Genomic DNA, 22,775 nt, shown 5'->3' with positions numbered 1-22,775 from the left:
GCTCACCTGTACAGCATGTGACTGTACAGAATACTGTAGGGCACTATAACACAATGGTAAGTATTTGTGTATCTAAAATAAACATAGGGCTGGGCGCAGTGGCTCATGCCTGTAATCCCAGCCCTTTGGGAGGCCACAGGCGGATCACTTGAGGTCAGGAGTTCGAGACCAGCCTGGCCAACATGGTGAAACTCCGTCTCTACTAAAAGATACAAAAAAATTAGCTGGGCATGGTGGCACACACCTGTAGTCCCAGCTACTTGGGAGGCTGAGGCCGGAGAATCGCTTGAACCCAGGAGGTGAAGGTTGCAGTGAGCTGAGATTGGGCCACTGCACTCCAGCCTGGGTGACAGAGGAAGACTCCATCTCTAAAAAATAAATAAATAAACAAACAAACAAACAAACAAACATAGAAAAGGTACAGCAAAAATACCGTATTACAATCTTAGCAAACACCATTGTAAATGTGGTCTACTGCCTGAAAAGTCATTATGGGGCACGTGACCATATTTCAAAACTATCTATGTTGACCTCCAAACCTGTTCTGCTGGCCTGCCTTAGATAAGACTGAGATAAAGGCAACAGGCCCATCTGCAGTTTCAAAAAATCAGACCAGATCCAGCTTCGTACTAACAGTTTTTTCTTTGGTAAGACTACCAGCTACATTTTTTATGTGACATTTTAAATACTTATTTAAATACCCCATAGAGACTGTCTAGATGCTTCACATTTCTATAGGCTTGAGTACAATTTTAATACTACTACAAGAATCTTCACAATTTGGCAAGCTACATTAATGACCCTATTTAACTTATGATCCTACTCTTCCATAACTCAAACACCGCATGTGTTGTAATCTGTTGCCTAGTTAGCAAATGTCTCTGTAGAATTAGGCTTCCACATATCTGTGGGTTGAAAATGTTCACACATCCCAGCGGACATATTTGTGCTGAATCTCAAGGTTTTTGAAGCCATGGCTCATTCCTTCTCTGCCATTTCCCATACTCTTGGATTTGCAAAACACACGTGGGTACCCAGCAAACAGACTGCAGTGACTCACCCTGATCTCGTGCTCAGTGATCAGGTTCAGATACCTTGGTCCTTCAGCATGAGTGTGGTTCTCAGGTCTGTCTCTCTGGCACATGTTACAGGTAAAACCCATATTCTAAATTCGTAACAAGAAATTTTTGAACCTAAAACATTCTAGTATTTACATTCTGAAGCCTAGCACGTGCCTGAAACACTGAGATCTGTGCAATAGCTGAGGGGTATGCCCCCTTGGACCACACAGTAGAATAACCTCCCCTACCTTAAAAAAAAAAAAAAACAGAAAACACAAAAACACAAGATCCAAGTCTCCTGTTGATAGCTCAAACTCTAAAAGTCCCACCAGCCACCAACCCATTATAATTTCTGCTTTTTAGGTAGATATACACATTCTTTTATTCTGAATACAGCATTACCTTTCAAACGATACACCAAATTGAGTAGACAGTAAAGTTCATCTACGTTTGCAAGCAAAACTTTTTGCATGCACCCTGCCATGAAGGGCTATCAACCTTTCTCTGCCCCCAGACCTGGAAAGCTGTCCAGGCTCACACATACTTGCCTCTCTCAACTGCTCCATGTCCAGTTGACTAGGATTAAAGAAAACAAACACAAAATACCATTCAGCTAAAGCCAGATTTGCGAGGCTGCCAAGAGCACGCTTCCCTCCTGCCTTGACAAGGCTTCTTCATAGTCTGACAAAGGAGACTAACACTCTTAGACACAAATAGAAGTTGGAGATGTCTCTGTTTCAAAAAGGGTTCTGAACCCACATTGGGCTGGGTGGGAATAACTCAATGGTTATGACTGAAGCAAAGGGTCAATGCTTTCAGGGCTCTCAGAGTAAAGCCATGAAACAGAAGAGGCAACAGCAGCCCCAGTCTCTTCTGTCCTCAAGCAGATGTCTACAACAAGTGTGTCTCTTGTCCAGGATGGCAGACAACCTCTGCAACTGACTTCTTCAATCTTCAGGCTCACTCTTCTTAGGACAGTGAAACGCTTCCGGGCAATCGTTCTTTCCTCCTTCTTTCCCAGCTTCCTCCCTGTGCTCCACTGTGGAAGCCAAAATGCTGGGGCAGCATCAGCCCCGGTATCCCAGGCCCCACCCCAGCACTCTCTTAATTCAGATGATTTTCCCCAGTGTATTAGTCCATTTTCACACTGCTGATAAAGACATACTCAAAACTGGAAACAAAGAAAAGTTCAAAAGGTTTAATTGGACTTACAGTTCCACATGGCTGGGGAGTTCTCAGAATCATGGTGGGAGATGAAAGGTTCTTCTTAGGTAGCCACCGCAAGAGAATATGAGGAAGAAACAAAAGCGGAAACCCCTGACAAACCCATCAGATCTCGTGAGACTATCGCGAGAATAGCACGAGAAAGACTGGACCCCATGATTCAATGACCTCCTCTTACGTCCCTCCCACAACACATGGGAATTCTGGGAGATACAATTCAAGTTGAGATCTGGGTGGGCACACAGGCAAACCATATCACCCAGTGCTGCCAGCTTCTGCCTTAATTTGACTTTCCCCTCACACGTGGCTTTGATTCACCTTTGCCCACCTGCTAATGCGGTTCTCATGTTGCACGTGTTCTTCACCATCAGGCTTTCGTGTCCTTGTCACAATTTCCTTTTAGGTGTTTTATCATTAGGGCTTGACTCAGCATTTCAGCAATGAAAGATGAGCGGACAGTGGAGAAGGCAAGCCAGGGGAGGGGCGGAGTGAGCACAGGCGTGGGGACGCGAAAGGACAGGGGAACACCGGAGAACTCGGTCATCCGCTTGGGAGCCAGGGAGGAGCTGAGCTGGAAAACCTAGCCTCGGGTCAGAACTGGGCTCCCGTCAATGCCTGGTACGTGGTAACAGAAGGTGCTCAATAGATGTCTACCAAGTTGAATCAAGGGGCATCTCACTGTTTGAGCGTGCTTTAAAAAGCCTTATGGTGTGCCAGATGGAGGACGCATTAGGAGAGGCTGTGGTGGAGACCTGTGTTAACAGACTGTCACAATGTTGCAGGCGATATCCGAGTCCAGAAGAGATGCTTCTCCCTGTGTGTCCCTGGGGGAGTCCATCAGGTGCATGGTAATCCAGTAGGAAGGCATTGGCATTATGCTTATGTTTTCTCTTACTAATCGTGTTCAGCTCTAGTTGGAGACATAGGTATATATAATCTGTTCCTTTCCATTTAAAGAAGTTGGCTACTGATGTAGAAATTGTACATGAACAATGTCAATTTATGAACACCATAATTACCCTGGTGAAAGAACTGGCTGGGAGGGGTATGGCATATTCAGAAATCCTCAAAGCCCTGGAATTGGATCAGGGAATCCAGCCAGAAACCTCCTCCCCTAACGCCACCTGCCCAGGCCACTGCCCTGGGACAGGCTTCACAGGCAGCACAGCTGGTGCCTCTGCTCCTGTGGGGCCCTGCGCATACCAGCTCTGGGTTTGTTCTTGTTTGGATAACACTCAGAGCTCACTGTCACTAGACTGTGATTGGGCTGAAGGACAGGGTCTCTTCCTCATCTACCAACTCACCTGGTAGCATAGAGCATGTAATATGTGATGCCTGTAAAGACCAACTGAACACGCACGCATTCACCTGGAATGCCCTGTGATGGCTGGTGTCTGTGTCTGATGAGTTGGTGCCTTGTTCTTCTGGCAAGAGAATCACATGCCCTGGGGTGGGCATGCAACCTGCACAAGATGACTGTAGATCTCCACCCCCATCCACAGTGACGGTGCCAATGCTGCTGTGCTGGAAAATGTTTAACAACCAGCTCTTGTGTGGTGGGGAGGAAGCAGGTGGGATGAAAAAAAGCCCTGATTTACAGTTCTGCTGATTTCTATGGTGCAAATATTCCCACAAAGGTCAATGTCAAGCTATCTGTATGAAATCAATGAAGAAGAAGTTGGGAAGAGATTACCAAGTTACCAAAACTCCCTTTTAAAACATGCACAACTCCATCTGCCGGCATGATGGTCTGACTAAGTGGGGAAATCACAGCAAGAATACCTTCACTTTACATTTGTCTAGCACTTTACAATTTATTTCCCTCATCTTACAATAAAAAAACCAAGCCCAAGTAAGTTGACTGAGTCACCAAGGTGGTTAGGCCACTGTTCAGAAGCCAAGACTCCAGGCTCCAAGTGTGTGTTACCATAACACCAGGGCAGGATCCTCTGCTCCACGGCCCTAGCACAGTATGTCCACATTGAATATACCCAAAAATAGCCACATGAAAGCTACAAAGGCAGCCATAAGGATGCTAGAAAATAACTGCTCTCCTCCACACTTTCCATATCATGTAACCATATACTCTGAGGCAGAAGAGGTGAAAAAACACTGCATCTACCAAACAGTATGATAAAACACTGTATCTACCAAAGAGTTTCTAGGATTTTTCCTTCAAAACAGACCGTGGAATTGGAGAATACTTTTAATGTAATATTTCCCCTCCTTTCAGGAGAACCAGAATAGGACCAGAGAAGGGAGGTCTCAAAATGCTTGACAATGCCTTAGATCCCATCTGGGCCCAAGATAAACTGAAATAGAGAAAATATAAAATACTTTTTGCCATTAGGATTCCCTTGCTTTAGAGCTTGTTTTCATAAAACCTATTTCCCCCTTACTTTAAGGGTGCTATTTACATTTTTTTTTTAATTTTTTTTTTGAGACGGAGTCTCTCTCTGTTGCCCAGGCTGGAGTGCAGTGGCGCAATCTCGGCTCACTGCAAGCTCCACCTCCCGGGTTTATGCCATTCTCCTGACTCAGCCTCCCGAGTAGCTGGGACTACAGGCGCCCGCCACCTCGCCCGGCTAGTTTTTTGTATCTTTTAGTAGAGACAGGGTTTCACCGTGTTAGCCAGGATGGTCTTGATCTCCTGACCTTGTGATCGGCCCATCTCGGCCTCCCAAAGTGCTGGGATTACAGGCTTGAGCCACTGCGCCTGACCGTGCTATTTAAATTCTATCTCCAGTATGGTGAAACCAAAACCCATAGGCTAAGGCAGTAGTAGTCTTCCAATGTTTTTGATTCCTTTAAAAAAAAAAAAATTAAATATGCACCATTAGCATATACAACTCTTATACATGTAAAATTTGTATTTTATATAATTTTTAAAATATATTAAATGTCCTATCTGGACATCTATGATATGATACAATATGATGGTGCGATATGAGATGAGATAAAAGGAACATAAATAGAAGCTCTCAGGTTTGTTTTTTCTATATACCCCAATGGTTTGCCTTGTTTACCTCCTGGAAATACCGACTGCGCTGTGAAGACCACACACGATCGCCTTATAAAGTTACAAGACACCGAAGTCAAACTTACAACCTAATTTGAAAGCCGTAACTTAAGTCACAAGTGAAATTTAATGCTTCCAAAAACAAATGGGCACCTTGTCTGAGAATTAATTTATTTATAAACCATATGAATAGCTAAGACAACTTGACTTAAGCCAAGCATCCACTCATACAATTCAGTATCACATGTGTATTCCTAAACTTGCTGTTTCTTTAGGGCCACCTGTGTGAAATTTAGAGTGACTAAATTCCCTATTTAAAATATAAGGTCATTTCTTGTACCAGGGACACAGATTCACAGTAAGAGAGAGAGAGAGAGAGAGAGAGAGAGAGAGAGAGAGAGAGAGAGAGAGGAGAGAGGAGAGACAGGCAGATAGATACATTTAAAATAGAAATGGATCGTTACTCAAAATATGTAAGGCATGCTATCACCGTTACATTATTCCTGTTAAACACTTAGAACTCCAGTGTCCTTACTTATCAGTCTCCATTGAATCAGCTTCATGAGACCGTTTCATTTGGATATTTAATATGCTTCCCATCACCAGGTATGCTGGCCACACAGCCTTCACTATTACCAGATGACCTGAGCTAATAACACACTAATGTCATCATCAGACCTCACTCCCAATGCCTCCTTCTTTCTCCTAAATAAACAAAAATGTGTTGGCATGAAGAGTTCATTTTGGAATAAGCATCATATGGAAACGTTTAGCCAAGTAAAAGCCCAAATCTAAATAAAATCATTTCACTAGGAATTGGGCCAGAGTGTAACAGTGACTATGAGGAGAAAACATTACATCTAAACTGAGCTGGAGAGGCAGATAGACAGCTTCCTCGATACTTCAGATTAAAAACCCTAGAAGTACGTGGTACAACAGAATGGATGATCTTGGTGAGATGACTTCATTTTATAGTTCTTCATGCAGAGCAAGTGGAGGTACCAAAGATTTGTTGTCTTTTTTGGCCAGAGAGGCTGCCAGTAAGACAGAACCGAATATTGCAAAATGGGTAGGCAATGCCCCCACGTGATTTGTGACGGGTGTCCCTCTCCTATCTCCCTTCTGCCTTTCTCTATGTTTGAAGGACAGAGTTTCATTCTATCTTTCCTATGCAGACTGCCCTAGTGGTTGTGCAAAGCCATTCTGAAGACTCAGACGGCGTATTAATATTTCTTATTTTATTTGTATTTTTGAGACAGAGTCTTGCTCTGTCACCCAGGCTGGAGTGCAGTGGTGCGATCTCAGCTCACTGCAGTCTCTGCCTCCCGGGTTCAAGCGATTCTCCTGCCTCAGTCTCCCGAGTAGCTGGGACTACAGGCGCCCGCCACCACGCCCAGCTAATTTTTTTTTATTTTTAGTAGAGACGGGGTTTTACCATGTTGGTCAGGCTGGTCTCAAACTCCGGACCTCAGGTGATCTACCGGCCTCAGCCTCCCAAAGTGCTGGATTACAAGCATGAGCCACCGCACCTGGCCCCGAACAGCGTATTTAAAGAGATGACACAAAAGCCGGATGAACGTGCTGAGCAAGGAACACATGGTGAAGGAAACGTGTGAGGCTTTCCCTCCGGTCAGCAGAAAATCCACCCGTTGGGGCTGGGTTTCCAGCATGGCAACCACTGGCTGGACCTGAGTGGGGCAGCTGCCCCCAGGTGAGGCTCCTACACAGTTTATATACAGTTTATCACCTTCCTCCACGTCCAGTGTCACCAGCCCTACTTTACTCCTTTGAGTTCCTAGAATTAAGAGGTGGGAAAAAGGATTTCTTGGCCTGGTCCATGGATAAAATCAAGGTATTTTATTGCATAATCTCTCATTTCCTATCTTATCAATAAAATAAAGGCGGGGTGGGAGACATAGAAAGGAGGAAAAGGGAGAGGAGAGAGAAATAGAGACCATATTAATGTGTCATTTACCAGGAAATTGGACTTCACCGCCACAGTAGAAGGAAAGACTTAGAACACAGACTGGATTCATTTCCTGAGGCTGCCAAAGGACCACAGACTGGGGAATTTAAGTAACAGAAATTGATTGTCTGAGTTTTGGATTCCAGGAACCTCAGATCGGGGTGTTAGTAGGGTTGGTTCCTTCTGAGCATGTGAGGGAGGATCTGTGTCACGGCTCTCTCCCAGCTGCTGGGAGCCAGGTGTTCCTTGGCTTCCAGGGGCCATTGTCCTCGTATCTTCACATCGTCTTCCTCTCTGCATGTCTTTCTCTGTGTCCACATTTCTCCTTTTTATAAAGACACAGGCTTGTGGGATTAGGGCCTACCTTCATGGCCTCATCTTAGCTTGATCACGTATGAAGACTCTGTTTCCAAACAAGTTCACATTCACAAGCACTGGGCTTTGAACATCTTGGAGGGATATAATTCAGTTGTGACACCAAGCACGCAGTTCTTTCCTCTCAGTTCCTTTTCATGAATGACTGCAATATTTGGGACGAGGGTTGATTATGCTCTGCTCAGGTCCTGTAAGGCACAGCCTGAAACACCTTCCTTGTCATCCCTGGTCCCAGGTCCTCTGCCACACCCAGCCTGGAAGAGGCACTCAATCCATCCATCAATCAATAAAAGGTGCTGATGAATTTCACCACACTTGATTTCACAATGGGCTCACTTTATATTTTCCTTTTCTACTCATTCCAGAAGCTGTTCCTTATTTTGTCCTTTTTTGGTGTTTGGGTTTCATTTTGTATTTTTTCCAGTTTATAAAATACAAGATCATTGTGTAAAACATAAGACATCCAGATAATAAGACAATTTTCTAAAATCATCTCTACTTCCTAAAAATAGCACTCTGAGAAGTTTACTTCCAGTCTATATTTATAAAATTGGTATTCGAATGTACCAACAGTTTTGTATTATGCTATTTTTACTTAATAATATTTAGTAAATGTTATCACTAAGTAATATGTACTTAGTAATAAAAAAAAGTAAGTAAATGTTATTACTTAATAATATTTAGTAAATGGTTCAAGGGAATAATGACCCAGCTGGGCATCTTTCTATAAAAGATTATGCATGGACAGACTTTTTTTTTTTCAAATTCAAATTAATAGTTTCTCAAGGCACATTTTGAACAATTGCTCAGGTCAAGACAAAAATAAATCTTGAAGTAAACCGATGGTCACAATGATTGAAATTTCTGAGGGATGGATACTTGGAGCCCATCTAGTGACAGAGGGTCACCGGCTGCAAGTCGCTGCTAGGCGCCACTGTATGCATGCCCACTCTCCTGCAGGTGTCTGTGGATGCTTCCTCTGGCCTCATTCATTTGCACAGCCTCATGACACAGCAAGGTCATGATGACATTTGATAGGTTCATCTCCTTTGGGTGCCTGGCTGCCTGAATAAACCCATTTAGCCACTTGGTGATGCCAGCATATGCTTCTTCCACCTACTGAACCACCTTTCCTCTTGCCAATCACAATTCCCCTCATTCCTCAGCACCTGGCTCGTGATGCTGCTTCACGGGGACGTTGCTGTGCCCTGCACAGGATGGCTGGGCTGTCCTGTTCCCTGCACACCCTGTGTACCTCCAGTCTAGCCGTCAACTCACTGCTCTACCATGCTGGGTCTATGAGCCTCCTCCACTAGACTGGGTCCCTACCGAGGACAGCAGCTGCACCCCTCTCATCTCTGTTCTCCAGGTGCTGACCCCAGTGCCTGGCCCCCTGGGCTGAGCTCGGGATGTTTGTTAAAGAATGCCTGCTGGGCGGCGACAGGCATTCTGCAGTGAATTAGCATGCACAGGTTTGATCCTAGCAGATGTCTGCTTAACATCATCCTTGGGTGTTAAAATAAAAACTTGCATAGCATTTGACATTTGCTTATTTCAAAGTGTGGTAGAAAAAAATGGATTTTGGAATCTCAGCTCTCTTCTTCACTGTCCAGCCTTAGGCAAGTCATCCAACCGCTAGGCCTCAGTTAACAGGGGAATTGCTTGTTCGCAGAGTGGTGGTGTTAGTAAATGAGGTAATGGCTAGGAAAAGTTTAGCACAATGCTTAATACATAGTCAACACATGACAAATGTAGCAAGTGTAACGACTGCTGCTGAAAATAGCTGCCCATTAATGACTATGCTTCTCTTTTTATTCCATAGCCTCGTGGAGTGGCACCTCAGAAGTCACAGGTTTGAGAGCACATCACTTACTACACTGACCAGCTGGACACATGGCCTCACCTCCAGAGCTTGGCTCCTCAAATGCACGGCAGGGCTGGGTTGTGCTAAAGTGAAAGGCTCTTCACTCAAAGACTTCCTGGTCCCAATCTCTGCCCCACCACTTCCTGTGTGGCCCTGGGCAAGTCACTTAAACTCTCTGTGCCTAACTACTCAAAACAGTTCCTGAAACAGTAAGTGCTCAATAAATACTAGCTGGCTAATAAAAAGGCAGAATCAGGAAGTGTTGCTCCTCTTAGCTTGCACAGATCGCGATTCTTTCATTTTTCTCCCGTCTATCATTCCAGTATCATGTACATTCAGATACTTAAATTCTTTAACTTGATAAAGAATTTTAAGTGATATCTAAATTAAAGCAATTTCTGGATTGCTTCTGCTACATTCCATTTGGCATGCTGTCTTGCTAGCCTCATATGGTCTTTTGTTGTTGTTTGTTTGTTTGTTGTACTATCCACAAAGCTTTACTAAGAGAGGAGAAAACAGAACAAGGTCCATTTATGCCCAAACATGGGATGGATGGATGGTTCTGTCCTGTTAATGCTGATTAGTATAACATGTGGCAGGTAGCACTCGTTTTGTAAGAGATTGTAAGATCTTTAGAAAACCAGACTGCAGCCGGGCGTAGTGGCTCACTCCTGTAATCCCAGCACTTTGGGAGGTCGAGGTGGGAGGACTACTTGAGGTCAGGGGTTCAAGACCAGCCTGGGCAACATGGTGAAACCCTGCCTACTAAAAATATAAAAATTAGCCGGGCACGGTTATCCACCCTGACTCTTTCGGATTACCTCCTGCACCCTGACTCCTTCCGATTACCTACTCCAGCCTGATTCATTTGGATTACCTGCTCCACCCTGACTCATTCCAATTACCTACTCCACCCTGACTCATTCGGATTACCTACTCTGTCATAACCATTTTTCCCGCCAAAGCACTCACCCCTGTCACTCTCTTTAAATTAGCCAATGGGAATTGGGTTAGCCTGTGCAGTCTAACCCTAGCCAATAGGGGAAGGACAGAGCAGCAGGGGCCATGTGCTTCAGGGATGAGAACCCCTTCCTCTCCCTTGTCCAAGTGTGCACTCACCATTGCTCCATCTATAAGGGCGCACCCTTCTATAGAAGTAACTTGCCTTGCTGAGAATTAAAAAGAAAATTTTATATTCGAGTGCTATTTCTTTTGCAGCACCGAAACTTTATTTATAACAATTCCCCGTCACTTCCCGAGGTCTCCCAGGAGATACACCCCTTAGAACTAGAAAAGAAAACAAGGAAGGTTGCTCTTCGTCCGTTTCTGGAAGCACCCCCACTAGCCCGTCACTGCTGGAGGCGGAGGGATCTCGTGATGTCAAGCCGTCAGGGTGTGCGACTCCAGGTGAAGGCAGGCTGTGTTTGCCTGTTTCAGCTGTGCAGCGTGGACACACTTCAGAAGTGAAAGGTACCCGCAGGTGACAGGGTAAAAAGAGGGAAAGGCTGTCCCAACAGATAAAACTCCTGGAACCCTTGCTCAGTCCAGGGGCCAGGGTTTTGCCTTTGGGTTAGAACCTCACACCCGCAGGCAGAAGGAGGCCTGGGCGGGTCTGAGAGGCTTGGGTCTTTTAAATTCCTTTCCATCTGACTTGACTCACCAAAGCCACTGTTGTGCAGCTACTTTGAAGGGCAAGATCACCAGTTTTAGGATCATGTCCACCCACAGCCAGTTATCTGGGAAGGTGATCACCATCTGGGAACTGATACAGATGACTCTTTGGACCTTCAAAGAGGGGACCCAAATTTGAGGCTGTGACCTCCCAGCAGTGGTAGCCAGTAGGTCCTGCCCAACCCTACATTTTGACAGGCTCGAAGGCAGTGATATGAAGGGTTAGGACAGGGGCCACTCAGGGACACTCCCTTTCTGACATCTTAGAGATGAGTAACTACTGGGACAAATGAAGGAGTCAAAACCTGTTTGGAACTCAAAGAGTGAAAACTCCGCTTAGACTGAAATGAGAAAAAGCAGCCCTGTCATTAATCAGGCGGGGAGGAGAGGCACAGAGGAAGCCGGCTGCAGAGTTAGCAGAACAAACTGCTTCTCTCAAGGTCATGCAGTGGTTGGAAAAGCCACAGCGATGCTCTCTTTGGGGGATCAACAGCTTTCTTACCCATGACGCCGCAGACTTCCCTTGTATTTTCATTTGTGGGGTTGGGGGGTGGCCCACACCCAGTTGTTGCCTGGCCAAGTTGACAAACATCAGGAAGCTGCCGCCCTCCATCTTTTTTCACTTCTCGGAGAGTCAGAAAGGCAGCCAGGCAGCGCTGGAGAGCTAGGTTCACTTGGTATAAACTTTTAACACATAGAATGAAAGCAGATGATCGCACATGGATGCGGCCAGGATTGCCCTCAGTTACCATAGCGGAGGCTCCTGAGAGGTCACCTTGCCTTCCCTGTGCTGCCGGCCAGGAGGGTCTGCAGCTGGTAGGAGTGTCCCCAGCCTGCTGATGGTGGGTTAATATACAGCCATGACAGCAAAATGAAAGTGCTGGCCCAGCACCCACAGCATCATCCTGAGGCCATCAGAATGACAGATGACCTCCCTCAAGGGGAGCTCCTAGGCAAAGCAGGGAAGAAGAAGGAAGAAGGAAGAGAAGAAGGAAAGCTTGTTTTGTTTTGCAACTTAATAATCCAGCGTGCAAAAAGTACTTTGTCCATAAGGAGGAGGAAATCCAAATTCAGGCCTCACCTAGCAGGTCGCCTGGCAGTCACACACCCGGAGACAGTTTCCAGTGCTGGCAGAATAGCGAATCAGTCTGCTAGTGTCTGGGATTAGAATGGCATACACAGGAAAGCACACAAAACCAACAGCTCGCACACCTTTCAGGGCAGAGATTCAGAAACACCAGCCTCTAGTAGGTCTCATGTTATGACTCATGTGCCAAAGACTGCTCTGTTCCACTAGTTTGTCTTGTTAGGTTTTCAAACCTACCTGGTGACACCTTGGTCAATAAGTACATGAACAGACTCAAAATTGAGGCACCCTTGCCCAGAGGAGGGACTAAAAAGCACAAGTCCCCAGCCCAGATGGAAGTCCTGACTGCCTTTTCGCCCCAAGGCTCTGACTGGGTGGAATATCTGCTTCCTCTCAGGAAAGCAGTGTTGAGATCTCTCATTCTCCGTGGTCGTCAATTTCAGACAGGTTCCACTAATTACATGACTTGCTCTGCACTTTCTCCAGCAACTCGGAGCTCCCAGTCCTCTTGCATGCACAGCCCTTCCTGCCACTGTTCCTGATTGTTACCAGGCCCTGATCCCACCTTCCAGATAGGAGCAGACCAACTTCTGCCAGGCCTCCTGGTCACTGCCAAATCCCTTCTAGAGTAGCAAATCTGAAGTGACTTAGACATCCTGAAGTATGTTACAAATGTTTATTATTATGCCAGGGAGACATAGATACCATTTTCACCACTACACGCAGTAGTGTTGTGTGAGGTAATATGGAGCTTACTCTCCTTTTGTGAACCTTCTACAAATACAGTGGCAAACACTCATCAAGTGTGCGGTGCGGTGGGGGTGGTGAAAAGGAAGTAAACAACTTCCCAAGTGGAAAATCAAAAATTCTAAACCCTTTATTAAAAACGATTGGAAGCCGGGGTGCGGGGCTCAAGCCCGTAACCCAGCCCACCCACTTTGGAGGCCAAGACGGGGCGACACAGTCAGGAGATCGAGACCATCCTGGCTAACACGGGCGGTGAAACCGGCTCCTACTAAAACAAACAAAAAACTAGCCGCAAGGTGGCGGGGCCTGTATCCCACACTCGAGAGGTCGAGGCAGGAGAATGGCATAAACCCGGGAGGCGGACTTGCAGTGAGCGAGATCCGCCACTGCACTCCACCGGGAAGACAGAGCGGACGACTCCGTCTCAAAAAAAAAAAAAAAAAAAAAAAAAAGAAAACAGATTGGAAGCCTGGTCAACTCTTCCATCCCTTTACTTCAAATGTAGCTGAGTGTTTTGAAGTTACCTGTCCAAGTAACGAACCAATAGGAAGATCAAGACACCCTTGCCAAGGCCCCCACTCTTCCTCCTTCCATGGACACAAATTCCAATTTCCATCCTAAATGTGATGTACTTTAAGGAATTTCTAAAGCACTTTCAGACAGAGCATCTCATTCTGCATTTTGAAGCAGCCATTGTGATTGGCCCCGTTATTTGGACTCAGAGAGTTTATGTGGCTCACCGAAGGCGATGGATGGAGCCTGTAGCAGGGGGGGCAGAATGTGTAATTTTGCAGGCTGGCACTCCAAATTCTCACTTCCTTCTTGCCACCATGTGGCCTTGCCCATTAAAGGAAGATGTGTAGCTGTGCATCCAACAGCCGTTTAAAACCGTAAGCGTCATAGTCCAGGAATATTCAGTGGCAGGCTCCAGCTCATAAAGCCTGTTCACAGCAACACTGAATTTGGAAGCAAGGCACCAGGCCTGGGGGTGCGGGGTGGGGATGGTCAACACTGAATTTGGAAGCACAGCACCAGGGCTGGCGGCTGTAGAATGAGGCTGGTGTCCACTGTGTTTCATTTCACTGGCCCTTTCCAGGACAATTAGGTCATCGGCAATCCTTCCCACCCCCTGCCTTTTTTTTTTTTTTTTTAACCCTGACATTAATAGATTCTCCTAATCTTTCTGTTTTGTTTTGAAATCCACAATGTCAGAAAGGAAAAAAAAGCCAGTCTTGGCCACCTTTCCCTAGAGATTAAATGGCACATCCTGCTTAGTGGAAAGGCAATGAAATTCTACCCTTCACCCCTCTTCTTCTAACTTTCTTCCTTCTTTTTACCTTAAAGAAGCCGGCTCCATCCTCCCTTCCTCCTTCAGCATGCCAAGCCAGCCTGACTTGGCCTTTCCTTTCTACAAATCTAGGCAAAAATAAGACAAAGCGACCCTCTAAAAATCATCCATCGAGATTATATTACTTTGAACTTGTTATTCATGAGGTTGGTTGCTGCCAATAGAATAAAATTCTCTGCTCGGTGTCTTGGTGTGTCCTGCTGTTACCCAGGCTGTCTTTACTGCTTGTTTTGTCTCTATTTGTCTTTTACATCAGCATGGCCTTTTGCATGAGAGCTTTACCACACCAGGGCTGGTAACCGCTTTGAACTTACTTGTTAACACACCAAGCTCTTAACAAATATTTAATGAGATAAGAGACAAAGACATAGCTCTGCTAGACGAAAGCGAACACAGAGATGGAAGGGCTCCGTGTCTCAAGGAAACGTTTTTTTCTGCCTTTTCCTTAGAAAATCAGCTGCAAATGATGAATGCTCATGACTGTCTAAGCTCAGAGTGACTCATGCACCAGAAGACACAATTAAAGGCATGAACAGTTTCTATCTTAAGTCAGAGGGAAGCAGAGGAGAGTTACAGCACAGATGCTGCAGAGTCATCTCTTAGCTAAGCTGCTGAATTCACCACGAACTGTCTCCTCCTCTGGCTGATCAGTGGCCCAGCAAGGTTTCCTAAACACTCTTTTTACATGGCCTTGGTTACTGTGAAATAATTGACAGATGAAGTCTGTCAATTATCTAGAGCAAGGAAAAGGAAGCAGGAAGAGAACAGCCCTGCTAACACGTATGGGGATACCAGAAACGGAGAATCCTGGCGCGGATTCTCTCAAACCTGGGGATAGCTTGCACGGGCTTATCGCCATGAGGTGCCCATGAGCCACCCAGGATCATCACCCTCACTTTCTACGGTATTCTCTTTTCCCAGCAGCCAGGACTGCTCCTCTAGAGGGAGAAATCTTCCCTTCCCGCTTCAGATTTTTAAAAAATGCTTCTACTATTGCTTGGCCCAAAGCCCTAGGAAGCCTTCCTCCGGGGACATAGGCAAAGGTCATTGCTGGGGTGTACCTGAATGGAGGTGCTTCCTCTGGGGAAGAAGGCACAGAGCATCACTGGGTATACCTGGATGGAGGTGCTTCTAGGTCCTTCAGTGAAATTAGACTGCCCACCCTTCATTGCACCCACATTGAGATGTCAGTTATCTTAGATGGTTAATTCTCGAGTTTCATTTGGAGTTTGTTCTAAATAATTTGTGATGGATAAAAATCTGCCTTGCTTTCTGAATTTGTTGCCCATCTTAATTTCCACCAGAAACAGATATGCTAACGCATCCTGGGAAAAATATCTCCACAATCCTGCCATAAACTTAGCATATCTTTACCATCAATCAAAAGAAAAATATGGTGCTCTCGTGGACTCTGATTCCAAATCCTGTTTCTTATTTCTTAACTCCAAATGAGAAGCTCAACTCTTAACCATCCACTTGAAATTTGGGTAGGGGTTATCACAGTACAAACATACAGGATTTCACATTGCAAACTAACAGATTTTGGAATCTCCATAGGTGCATGCGAGTCACGTAAATGCAGGTTTCAATGAAAAGCGTAATCAGTATTGCTTTGTTAAGTTTAAATTCTGCTTAAATAGAGACCAACTGCTAGAGGGTAAAAAGACATTTAAAATTATAAACATCTTTTAAATCTCAGTCGACTATCTCCTTTCCCTTGATTACAAAAGCTCGTCTCTCTTCAAACAGCTACAGTTCCTGTTCAAATCATCTCCTACTGTCTCTGCGCTGTTTGGACAAGTTTTTCCTTTTTCTATACCACCGTAGAAGCATACATACTAGGAGACCATTGCTGAGTGACGTCTATGACAAGGAAAAGTACATTGCGTCGTATTGGATTGAATTGGTGGTTGTACCCAACAGGCCACAGACAAATAGACTAAAGTTGCTGTTTTACAATGATAACTCAATCTTAGGATCTTATGAAGACTTTCAAGACATATTTCTGTAAAGCATTATAATACAAGACATGGAAGGTCTTGCACTCAAACTATATCTGAAATAGTATCAGGCATATCTGCAAGTTCTGAGTTGGTGAAAAAAGTCATAAATAAGAATGTGTCTATGACTTTTTTTCCTTACAAGTTAGTATTCTGAAGTTTAACAACTAAGACTGGATCAGTGGTAATCCACTTGGATAATTATACATAGCTTGAATTGTTTTGATTCAAATTCAAATTTGATCATTTTATTTAAATGGTATCAAAAATATATCAATAATTTTGGACTCTTGACATAATCTTAGATAGCTGATATTTCTTAGTAGCCAAACTTTTTAAAAGCTCATATTTTAAAATATATTCATACCTACATATATCATTATTAATATCACACTGCATTCTCTACTTTTGAGAATAGGTATAGGCTTAAGGCTAATCCATACCAACAGCAAAATGCATTTCTAGATGTCCCAATATACTCATTCATCTTTTCAATTGTTGAAACTCAGGCCAGTCAAATTGGTCATGTTTGAAATGGCCTAGCATAATCAAACATACAGACACATACACACACACAAATGAGTGTACTTAAAAGTGGAGAAATAGGAGTAGGGTTGTGGATTGTATCAATGTCAGTTTTCTGGTTGGAATATGCTATTTCAGTTGTGCAAGATGCTCCCATAGGAAGAAACTGGCCAAGGAGTGTACAGGATTTCTCAGTATTATTTGTTACAACTTTATGTGAATCCATTATCTTAAAAGAAAAGCTGAAGAAAAGGCAAGGAAGAAAACAATATAGTATACTGCCACTCGTTTTTTAAAAAATATATGTATGTATATGTATCTATCTATATAGACATATACACAGATGCACATGCATTTACAAGTATAAGAGCTATATGTATGCTATTTCTATAAGGATAACTAAGAAAGAATTAATACTGATTGGTTCTGAGGATAACTAAAGAAACTAATAGAATGCATATTTACTTTTCGTCGTATACCTGTCTGTGGCTGTTGAATTTTGAACTACTGGCATTATTCATTCAAAAAATAATTTTGGGGGATTGAGAACAAAATAGCCATTTCAAACCTAAAACAAACAAAAGCAAAACAAAAAAACAGCTCAGCACACAATGAAAGCCTAGTGAATCCATATCAAGAGCCGTAATTCTGATACACACCCACAATAAAGACGAAAATATAGAAGCTTAAGTATCTTACGGCTTGAGATGCAATAGGACAGTCTGCAGTTGATCTTCCGGAAAAGCTGCTTGTTAATTGGCCAGAGGAGGAGAGTGAAGAGCTGAACGGTGTTGATGATTAGCCCCGAGGCAATAAAGACATAGCAGAAGACCAAGTGGCACAGGAACTGAGACTTTAGCAGTCCCGCGAGGTCCATGATGTGTGGACGCTCTTATTCAGAAATAAATAAATACCCACAGTCAAAGATTTCCAGAAGGAAGAAAGATCCAGGACTCAGGAAGGCGTCTAAAACACAAACAAATAGGAAATGTTAGCAAAAACACAATGTGCTTTGAGAGTCAGAAAAAAAAGTGCTCTGAAAAGAAAAATATACACTTGAGGTTAAACTCATTGTGCGTTAGTTGATTTATCTTTATTTTGCCAACATTGATGTAGTGCTTACTTCCTCTCGAGCATAGTCTAAGCCCTTTAACAATAATCCTTCCTTTCATTCTCCCAATATCCTCTGAGGTTGGTACTTCCATTACACGTGAGGAAATTGAGGCCTGGAAGGTGGAGCCACTCCGCCAGGGTTCACCACTTCCCAGCTGGGCAGTAGCTGAGCCAGCCATGGAGCCCTGGGTACCACTTGAGTGATGGCTGCCCACAGGACAGGCCACAAATCCGGCTTCCCCTCCTGCTGCCATCGCGGCCTGAGCCCCATTCTCTCACCCCCAGCCCCATGCCATCTCCCTTCTCTCATTTGCCTCCTCCAGATCCCCGCTCACCCCTCACTTCCAGCAGGACTGCCCTGAAGTCAAGCCTGCCCTGGACAAGGACGAGGACATACCCAGAGTGGGTGCCACCCCTCAAGCACCCAGGACTAGGGAAGCATTTACTTGAAAACCACCACTGTTTCTCCAGCACATGAGCGCCGTCATTGGCACAGGGTGGGAGCTTAATTTTTAAAAATATTTGTAGAATGATTTAGTGAAGGTAGACAAGGGCTCAATTTTGAGGATATCAGTAAATACAAATAACTATGAAGGTAAGAAAACTACCCCCACCACACCCTGGTCACACACACACAGACACACACACACACACCACACACACACACACACATCCTTAAGGGTTCTGAAATCAGAAAGAAACTCAACACACACCTACAGTTAGACTCACAGTCCTCTGATCAGTCTCCAGCTCAAAACAGAATAATGAAATGACTTTACAGTTTGGGAAATAAACGGTTTCCTTTGAGGAAAAGGGCAGGAGTTTCAAATACTCTGATGAAAAGGAAAGCTGAGAGCAGCAAACTCGCTTGTCCTGGAAGCAGAAGAGCCTTGCAGATGACCCCAGGAAGACGTCTAATGTTACAACAAACTTTCTAACAATAATAGTGGAGAGGCCCTAAAATTGTTACAATCTTTATTAATAATGAACAATCTGTATACAGATGGTCCTTGACTTATGCTTCCACTGAAAATTCTCAGCTTTACGATGGTGTAAAAGCAATATCCATTCAGAGAAATTTTAATTCGAGGTCATACAACTCTTCTGTTTTTCACTTTCAGTATAGTATTCAATAAATTACATGGGCTATTCAGCACTTTATTATAAATCAGGCTTTGTGTAAGATGGTTTGGCCTAACCGTAGGCTGACGTACATGTGCTGAGCACGTTTAAGGCAAGCTAGGCTAAACAATGATGTTTGACAGGTGAGGTGTATGCAATGCCTTTTTGACCTACAATATTTTCAATTTGCAATGGATTTATCGGGATGTAATCCCATCATAAATTTAGGGGCATCTGTAAGAATTTCACATATATGATCTCATTTTAAGTCTCCTATGAATCCCACAAGATGAGTATTCTTATCATCCCATTTTTCAGAATAAGAAACTGAAGCAATGGTGAGGTTGGGCAATTGCCTATGCTTGCCACAATCGGTAGCTGATCTTGGGGGTCAGTTTTAACTCTGAGCTCTTTCTCCTGCATGTGTCAGGAGTGTTTTGCTCCTGAGATGTGAGGCAGGAGCTCTCTTGGGCTCAGAACTCCCCTTTACAGAGCAGCCCAGAAATTACCCCAAGGGCAGAAGACAGCACAGCTTTTAGTGCGGTCACTCCTGGGCCATGCAGGTTGGCTCTGAGGACGGTTTCAGGCATACGGAGAGTCACAGGAGGCATGTTTGCACTTACTGGAACTATCTGGAATTCAGGCCGCATTCTTGCAAGATTCCTATACATTTCTGATAGAAGGGAAATGGGAAGAAGCTTTTGGCCTGATTTCTCTGAAATCATCTTAGCTCCACTGAGACATCCCATTCTCTAGGCCCCAGAAGCTCCACTCTCTGGCACACATCCAGGCCCTGCAGGGTCTGAATCATCACATCTCTGGCCTTCGCAGACAGCACTTCCACAGACATTTCCAGGCTGGAAAGCTCCGTACTGAGTTTCAACACTCCCAGGCTCCCATTGAGGAATAGGCGTTAAGCTGGCAGCCCCTGCTCAGTGCACTTGACTTTGGGAGCCACATAAATAGGATGGGTTTACATGGGTTTGCAGTTTGGCAGCAGTAACAGTTTGATGTTGAATATTCATGCAATTTGCCCATTGTCCCCGGATTAGCCACTAATAGCATCAAGACAATCCGGTCAGGCCAAGCTCAAGTTTTCACTAGGTTTCTGGGGTCTAGTGTTTGTAAATTACTTGACAAATCCATTGCTTTGCCAATTCTACACTAAGAAAAGGAAGCCAGCTGACATCGGAAATGCAGGGGATTAAACACTGCCTTCCTCAGTGTCCAGTTTAATATTAGGGCATTAGGAAGAAAAATTAAGAATTCTTTTTTTCCTTATAAGAGTTCAAGGTAAACTGAAATTTTACCATATGCCCTCCAGTAAAACCCTCACTAGTAATGCATGAAGCAGACTCTCACATGGCATTGGTGAAGTGTAAAGAGGAACCCCAAGCAGAGGAGCCTAAAGAGAAATCAGACAAGGCTTGGTGTGTTTGGGGTCTTAAGTTTCAGCTCCACTTCTGTCCTCAAGGCCCATTTCCTAGCCTGGTGTGTGGTCGTTGCATGTGAGCTTGAGAGTTCAATTGCCCCAGAGTGTGGCTCTGCTCTCTCTCTTCTTGGTTGTGTACTGGAACCCTGTTTTGGGCACATTAACTATTCTGCACCTCAGTTTTTCTATCAGTAAAAAGGGACAACAGAGTCTGGCCGGGCGCGGTGGCTCACGCCTGTAATCCCAGCACTTTGGGAGGCCGAGGCGGGCGGATCACGAGGTCAGGAGATCGAGACCATCCTGGCTAACACGGTGAAACCCCGTCTCTACTAAAAATACAAAAAATTAGCCGGCCGTGGTGGCGGCGCCTGTAATCCCAGCTACTCCGGAGGCTGAGGCAGGAGAATGGCGGGAACCCGGGAGGCGGAGCTTGCAGTGAGCTGAGATCGCGCCACTGCACTCCAGCCTGGGCGACAGAGTGAGACTCCGTCTCAGAAAAAAAGCGACAACAGAGTCTAATCAAAATCCCAGAGAGGCTATTGCTTTTTCATTTTGTGAAACTTACGCGGATTCTCAAATTTATATGCAAACGCCAAAACAAGAATAGTCAAGGCATCCTCTGAAGAAGAACCAGAAGTGCTGTGAGGTGTTAAGTAATTTAACTGACTTTAGAATGAGGGCTGAGTATTAAAAGAAACATGGCTGAATTATGTCGGGGCGTGTCTGGAGGGCAAATGTGTGACATAGGTCTTAAGTTCGTTCCAGATAGAGGTTTTGGGGACCCATCTGGATTAGTCCATTCTCACACTGCTATAAAGAAATACCTGAGACTGGACAATCTGTAAAGAAAAGAGGTTTAATTGGTTTATGGTTCTGCAGGCTGTTGAGGAAGCACAGCGGCTTCTGCTTCTGGGGAGGCCTCAGGAAGCTTTTACTCATGGCGGAAGGCAAAGGGGGAGTGGGCATCTTACATGGCAGGAGGAAGAGCGAGAGAGAGAGATGGGGGAGGTGCCACACACTTTTAAACAACCAGATCTCAAGAGAACTCACTCATTATACAGTACCAAGGGGGGACGATGTTAAACCATTCATGAGAACTCCACCCCGGTGATCCAATCACCTCCCACCAGGTCCCACCTACAGCGCTGGGGATTACAAATTCAACGTGAGATTTGGGCTGGGACACAGATACAAACCATATCAGCGTCTTTCCCATCCTGAATAAAACAGCACTTTGTCTTCTAATGTGGCAATTAGCCAAGTTCATGTCATGCTGAGGAAAGATGGTATAAATATCTGGCCAGCGATGAAAATAGCTGGAGAGAAACATTTCAAAACTACTTTGCCTATTTCCCTTTTAGCTTTGGAAGTACCTACAATGTGACGGAAAGACACTTTACAGCAAATCCACTTCAGTAGCTTATTATACGAGGCAAGGATACGACAAAGAACTTATGCTGTTTCTGAGCATATCAGAGCGGTACTCATGGAGTTTCTGGATCAACAGAGAACTAGGAAACTGCTGCTATGCCATATTTCTGTGAAAAAAAAAAGAAGATGCTTCTTACTATCAAGGCCAAAAATGATGAATTCATGTGCTTGACAAAGCAAAGATGATGTATTGCCTTTTTCTGGGTTTTGGTACTTATGAAATGAAACAGCAGGTGTTTTCCCATCAGTGAGCTCAGAAGCAGTGTTTAAGCTTTACTTTTTCCTGAGATTCACCCCATGACCTTGAAAGACCCTAGGGATGGGAGTGCAGGAGGCCAAATCCTACTGGGAATTCACTTTCAACAAGTTCACACAATGAAATCTGGCTACAGAAGCCGGCACAGTTACCTCTGGGGGCAGACAAATGACCCGATGAGGGCTTAAAGCAAACATTAAAAGTCAGCAGGAGGCCGGGAGCAGGGGCTCACACCTGTAATCCTAGCACTTTGGGAGGCCAAGGTAGGCAGATCACTTGAGGTCAGGAGTTCAAAACGAGCCTGGCCAACATGGTAAAACCCCATCTCCACTAAAAATACAAAAAAAAAAAAAAAAAGCTGGACGTGGTGGTGGGTGCCTGTAATCCCAGCTACTCAGGAGGCTGAGGCAGGAGAATCACTTAAACCTGGGAGGCTGGCAGGGCGTGGTGGCTCACGCCTGTAATCCCAGCATTTTGGGAGGCCGAGGTGGGCGGATCACGAGGTCAGGAGATCGAGACCATCCTGGCTAACAT

The 22,775-nt window shown here is 44.7% G+C and overlaps 1 protein-coding gene across 4 annotated transcripts in view; it reads right to left on the bottom strand.

Annotated features, from left to right (window-relative positions):
• The window catches only part of AGPAT4 (1-acylglycerol-3-phosphate O-acyltransferase 4), a 173,432-nt gene that overhangs the window by 81,083 nt on the left and 69,574 nt on the right, over positions 1-22,775 (bottom strand). For all 4 annotated transcript variants that reach the window (XR_001885005.1, XM_017869563.1, XM_017869562.1 and 1 more), the window contains one exon: positions 17,587-17,853. Coding sequence is in view for 3 of the 4 variants with exons in the window: in XM_017869563.1 (XP_017725052.1) it covers positions 17,587-17,764 (178 nt within the window). In the remaining variant the exon portion in view is untranslated. The remainder of the gene's footprint in view (positions 1-17,586; positions 17,854-22,775) is intronic.

Source organism: Rhinopithecus bieti, unplaced genomic scaffold, assembly GCF_001698545.2.
Source record: "Rhinopithecus bieti isolate Rb0 unplaced genomic scaffold, ASM169854v2 scaffold_3948, whole genome shotgun sequence".
In the NCBI taxonomy this organism is placed as follows: Eukaryota; Metazoa; Chordata; class Mammalia; order Primates; family Cercopithecidae; genus Rhinopithecus; species Rhinopithecus bieti.
The sequence above is the reverse complement of the archived record's forward strand: the minus strand, read 5'-3'. Positions and strand labels throughout refer to the sequence as shown.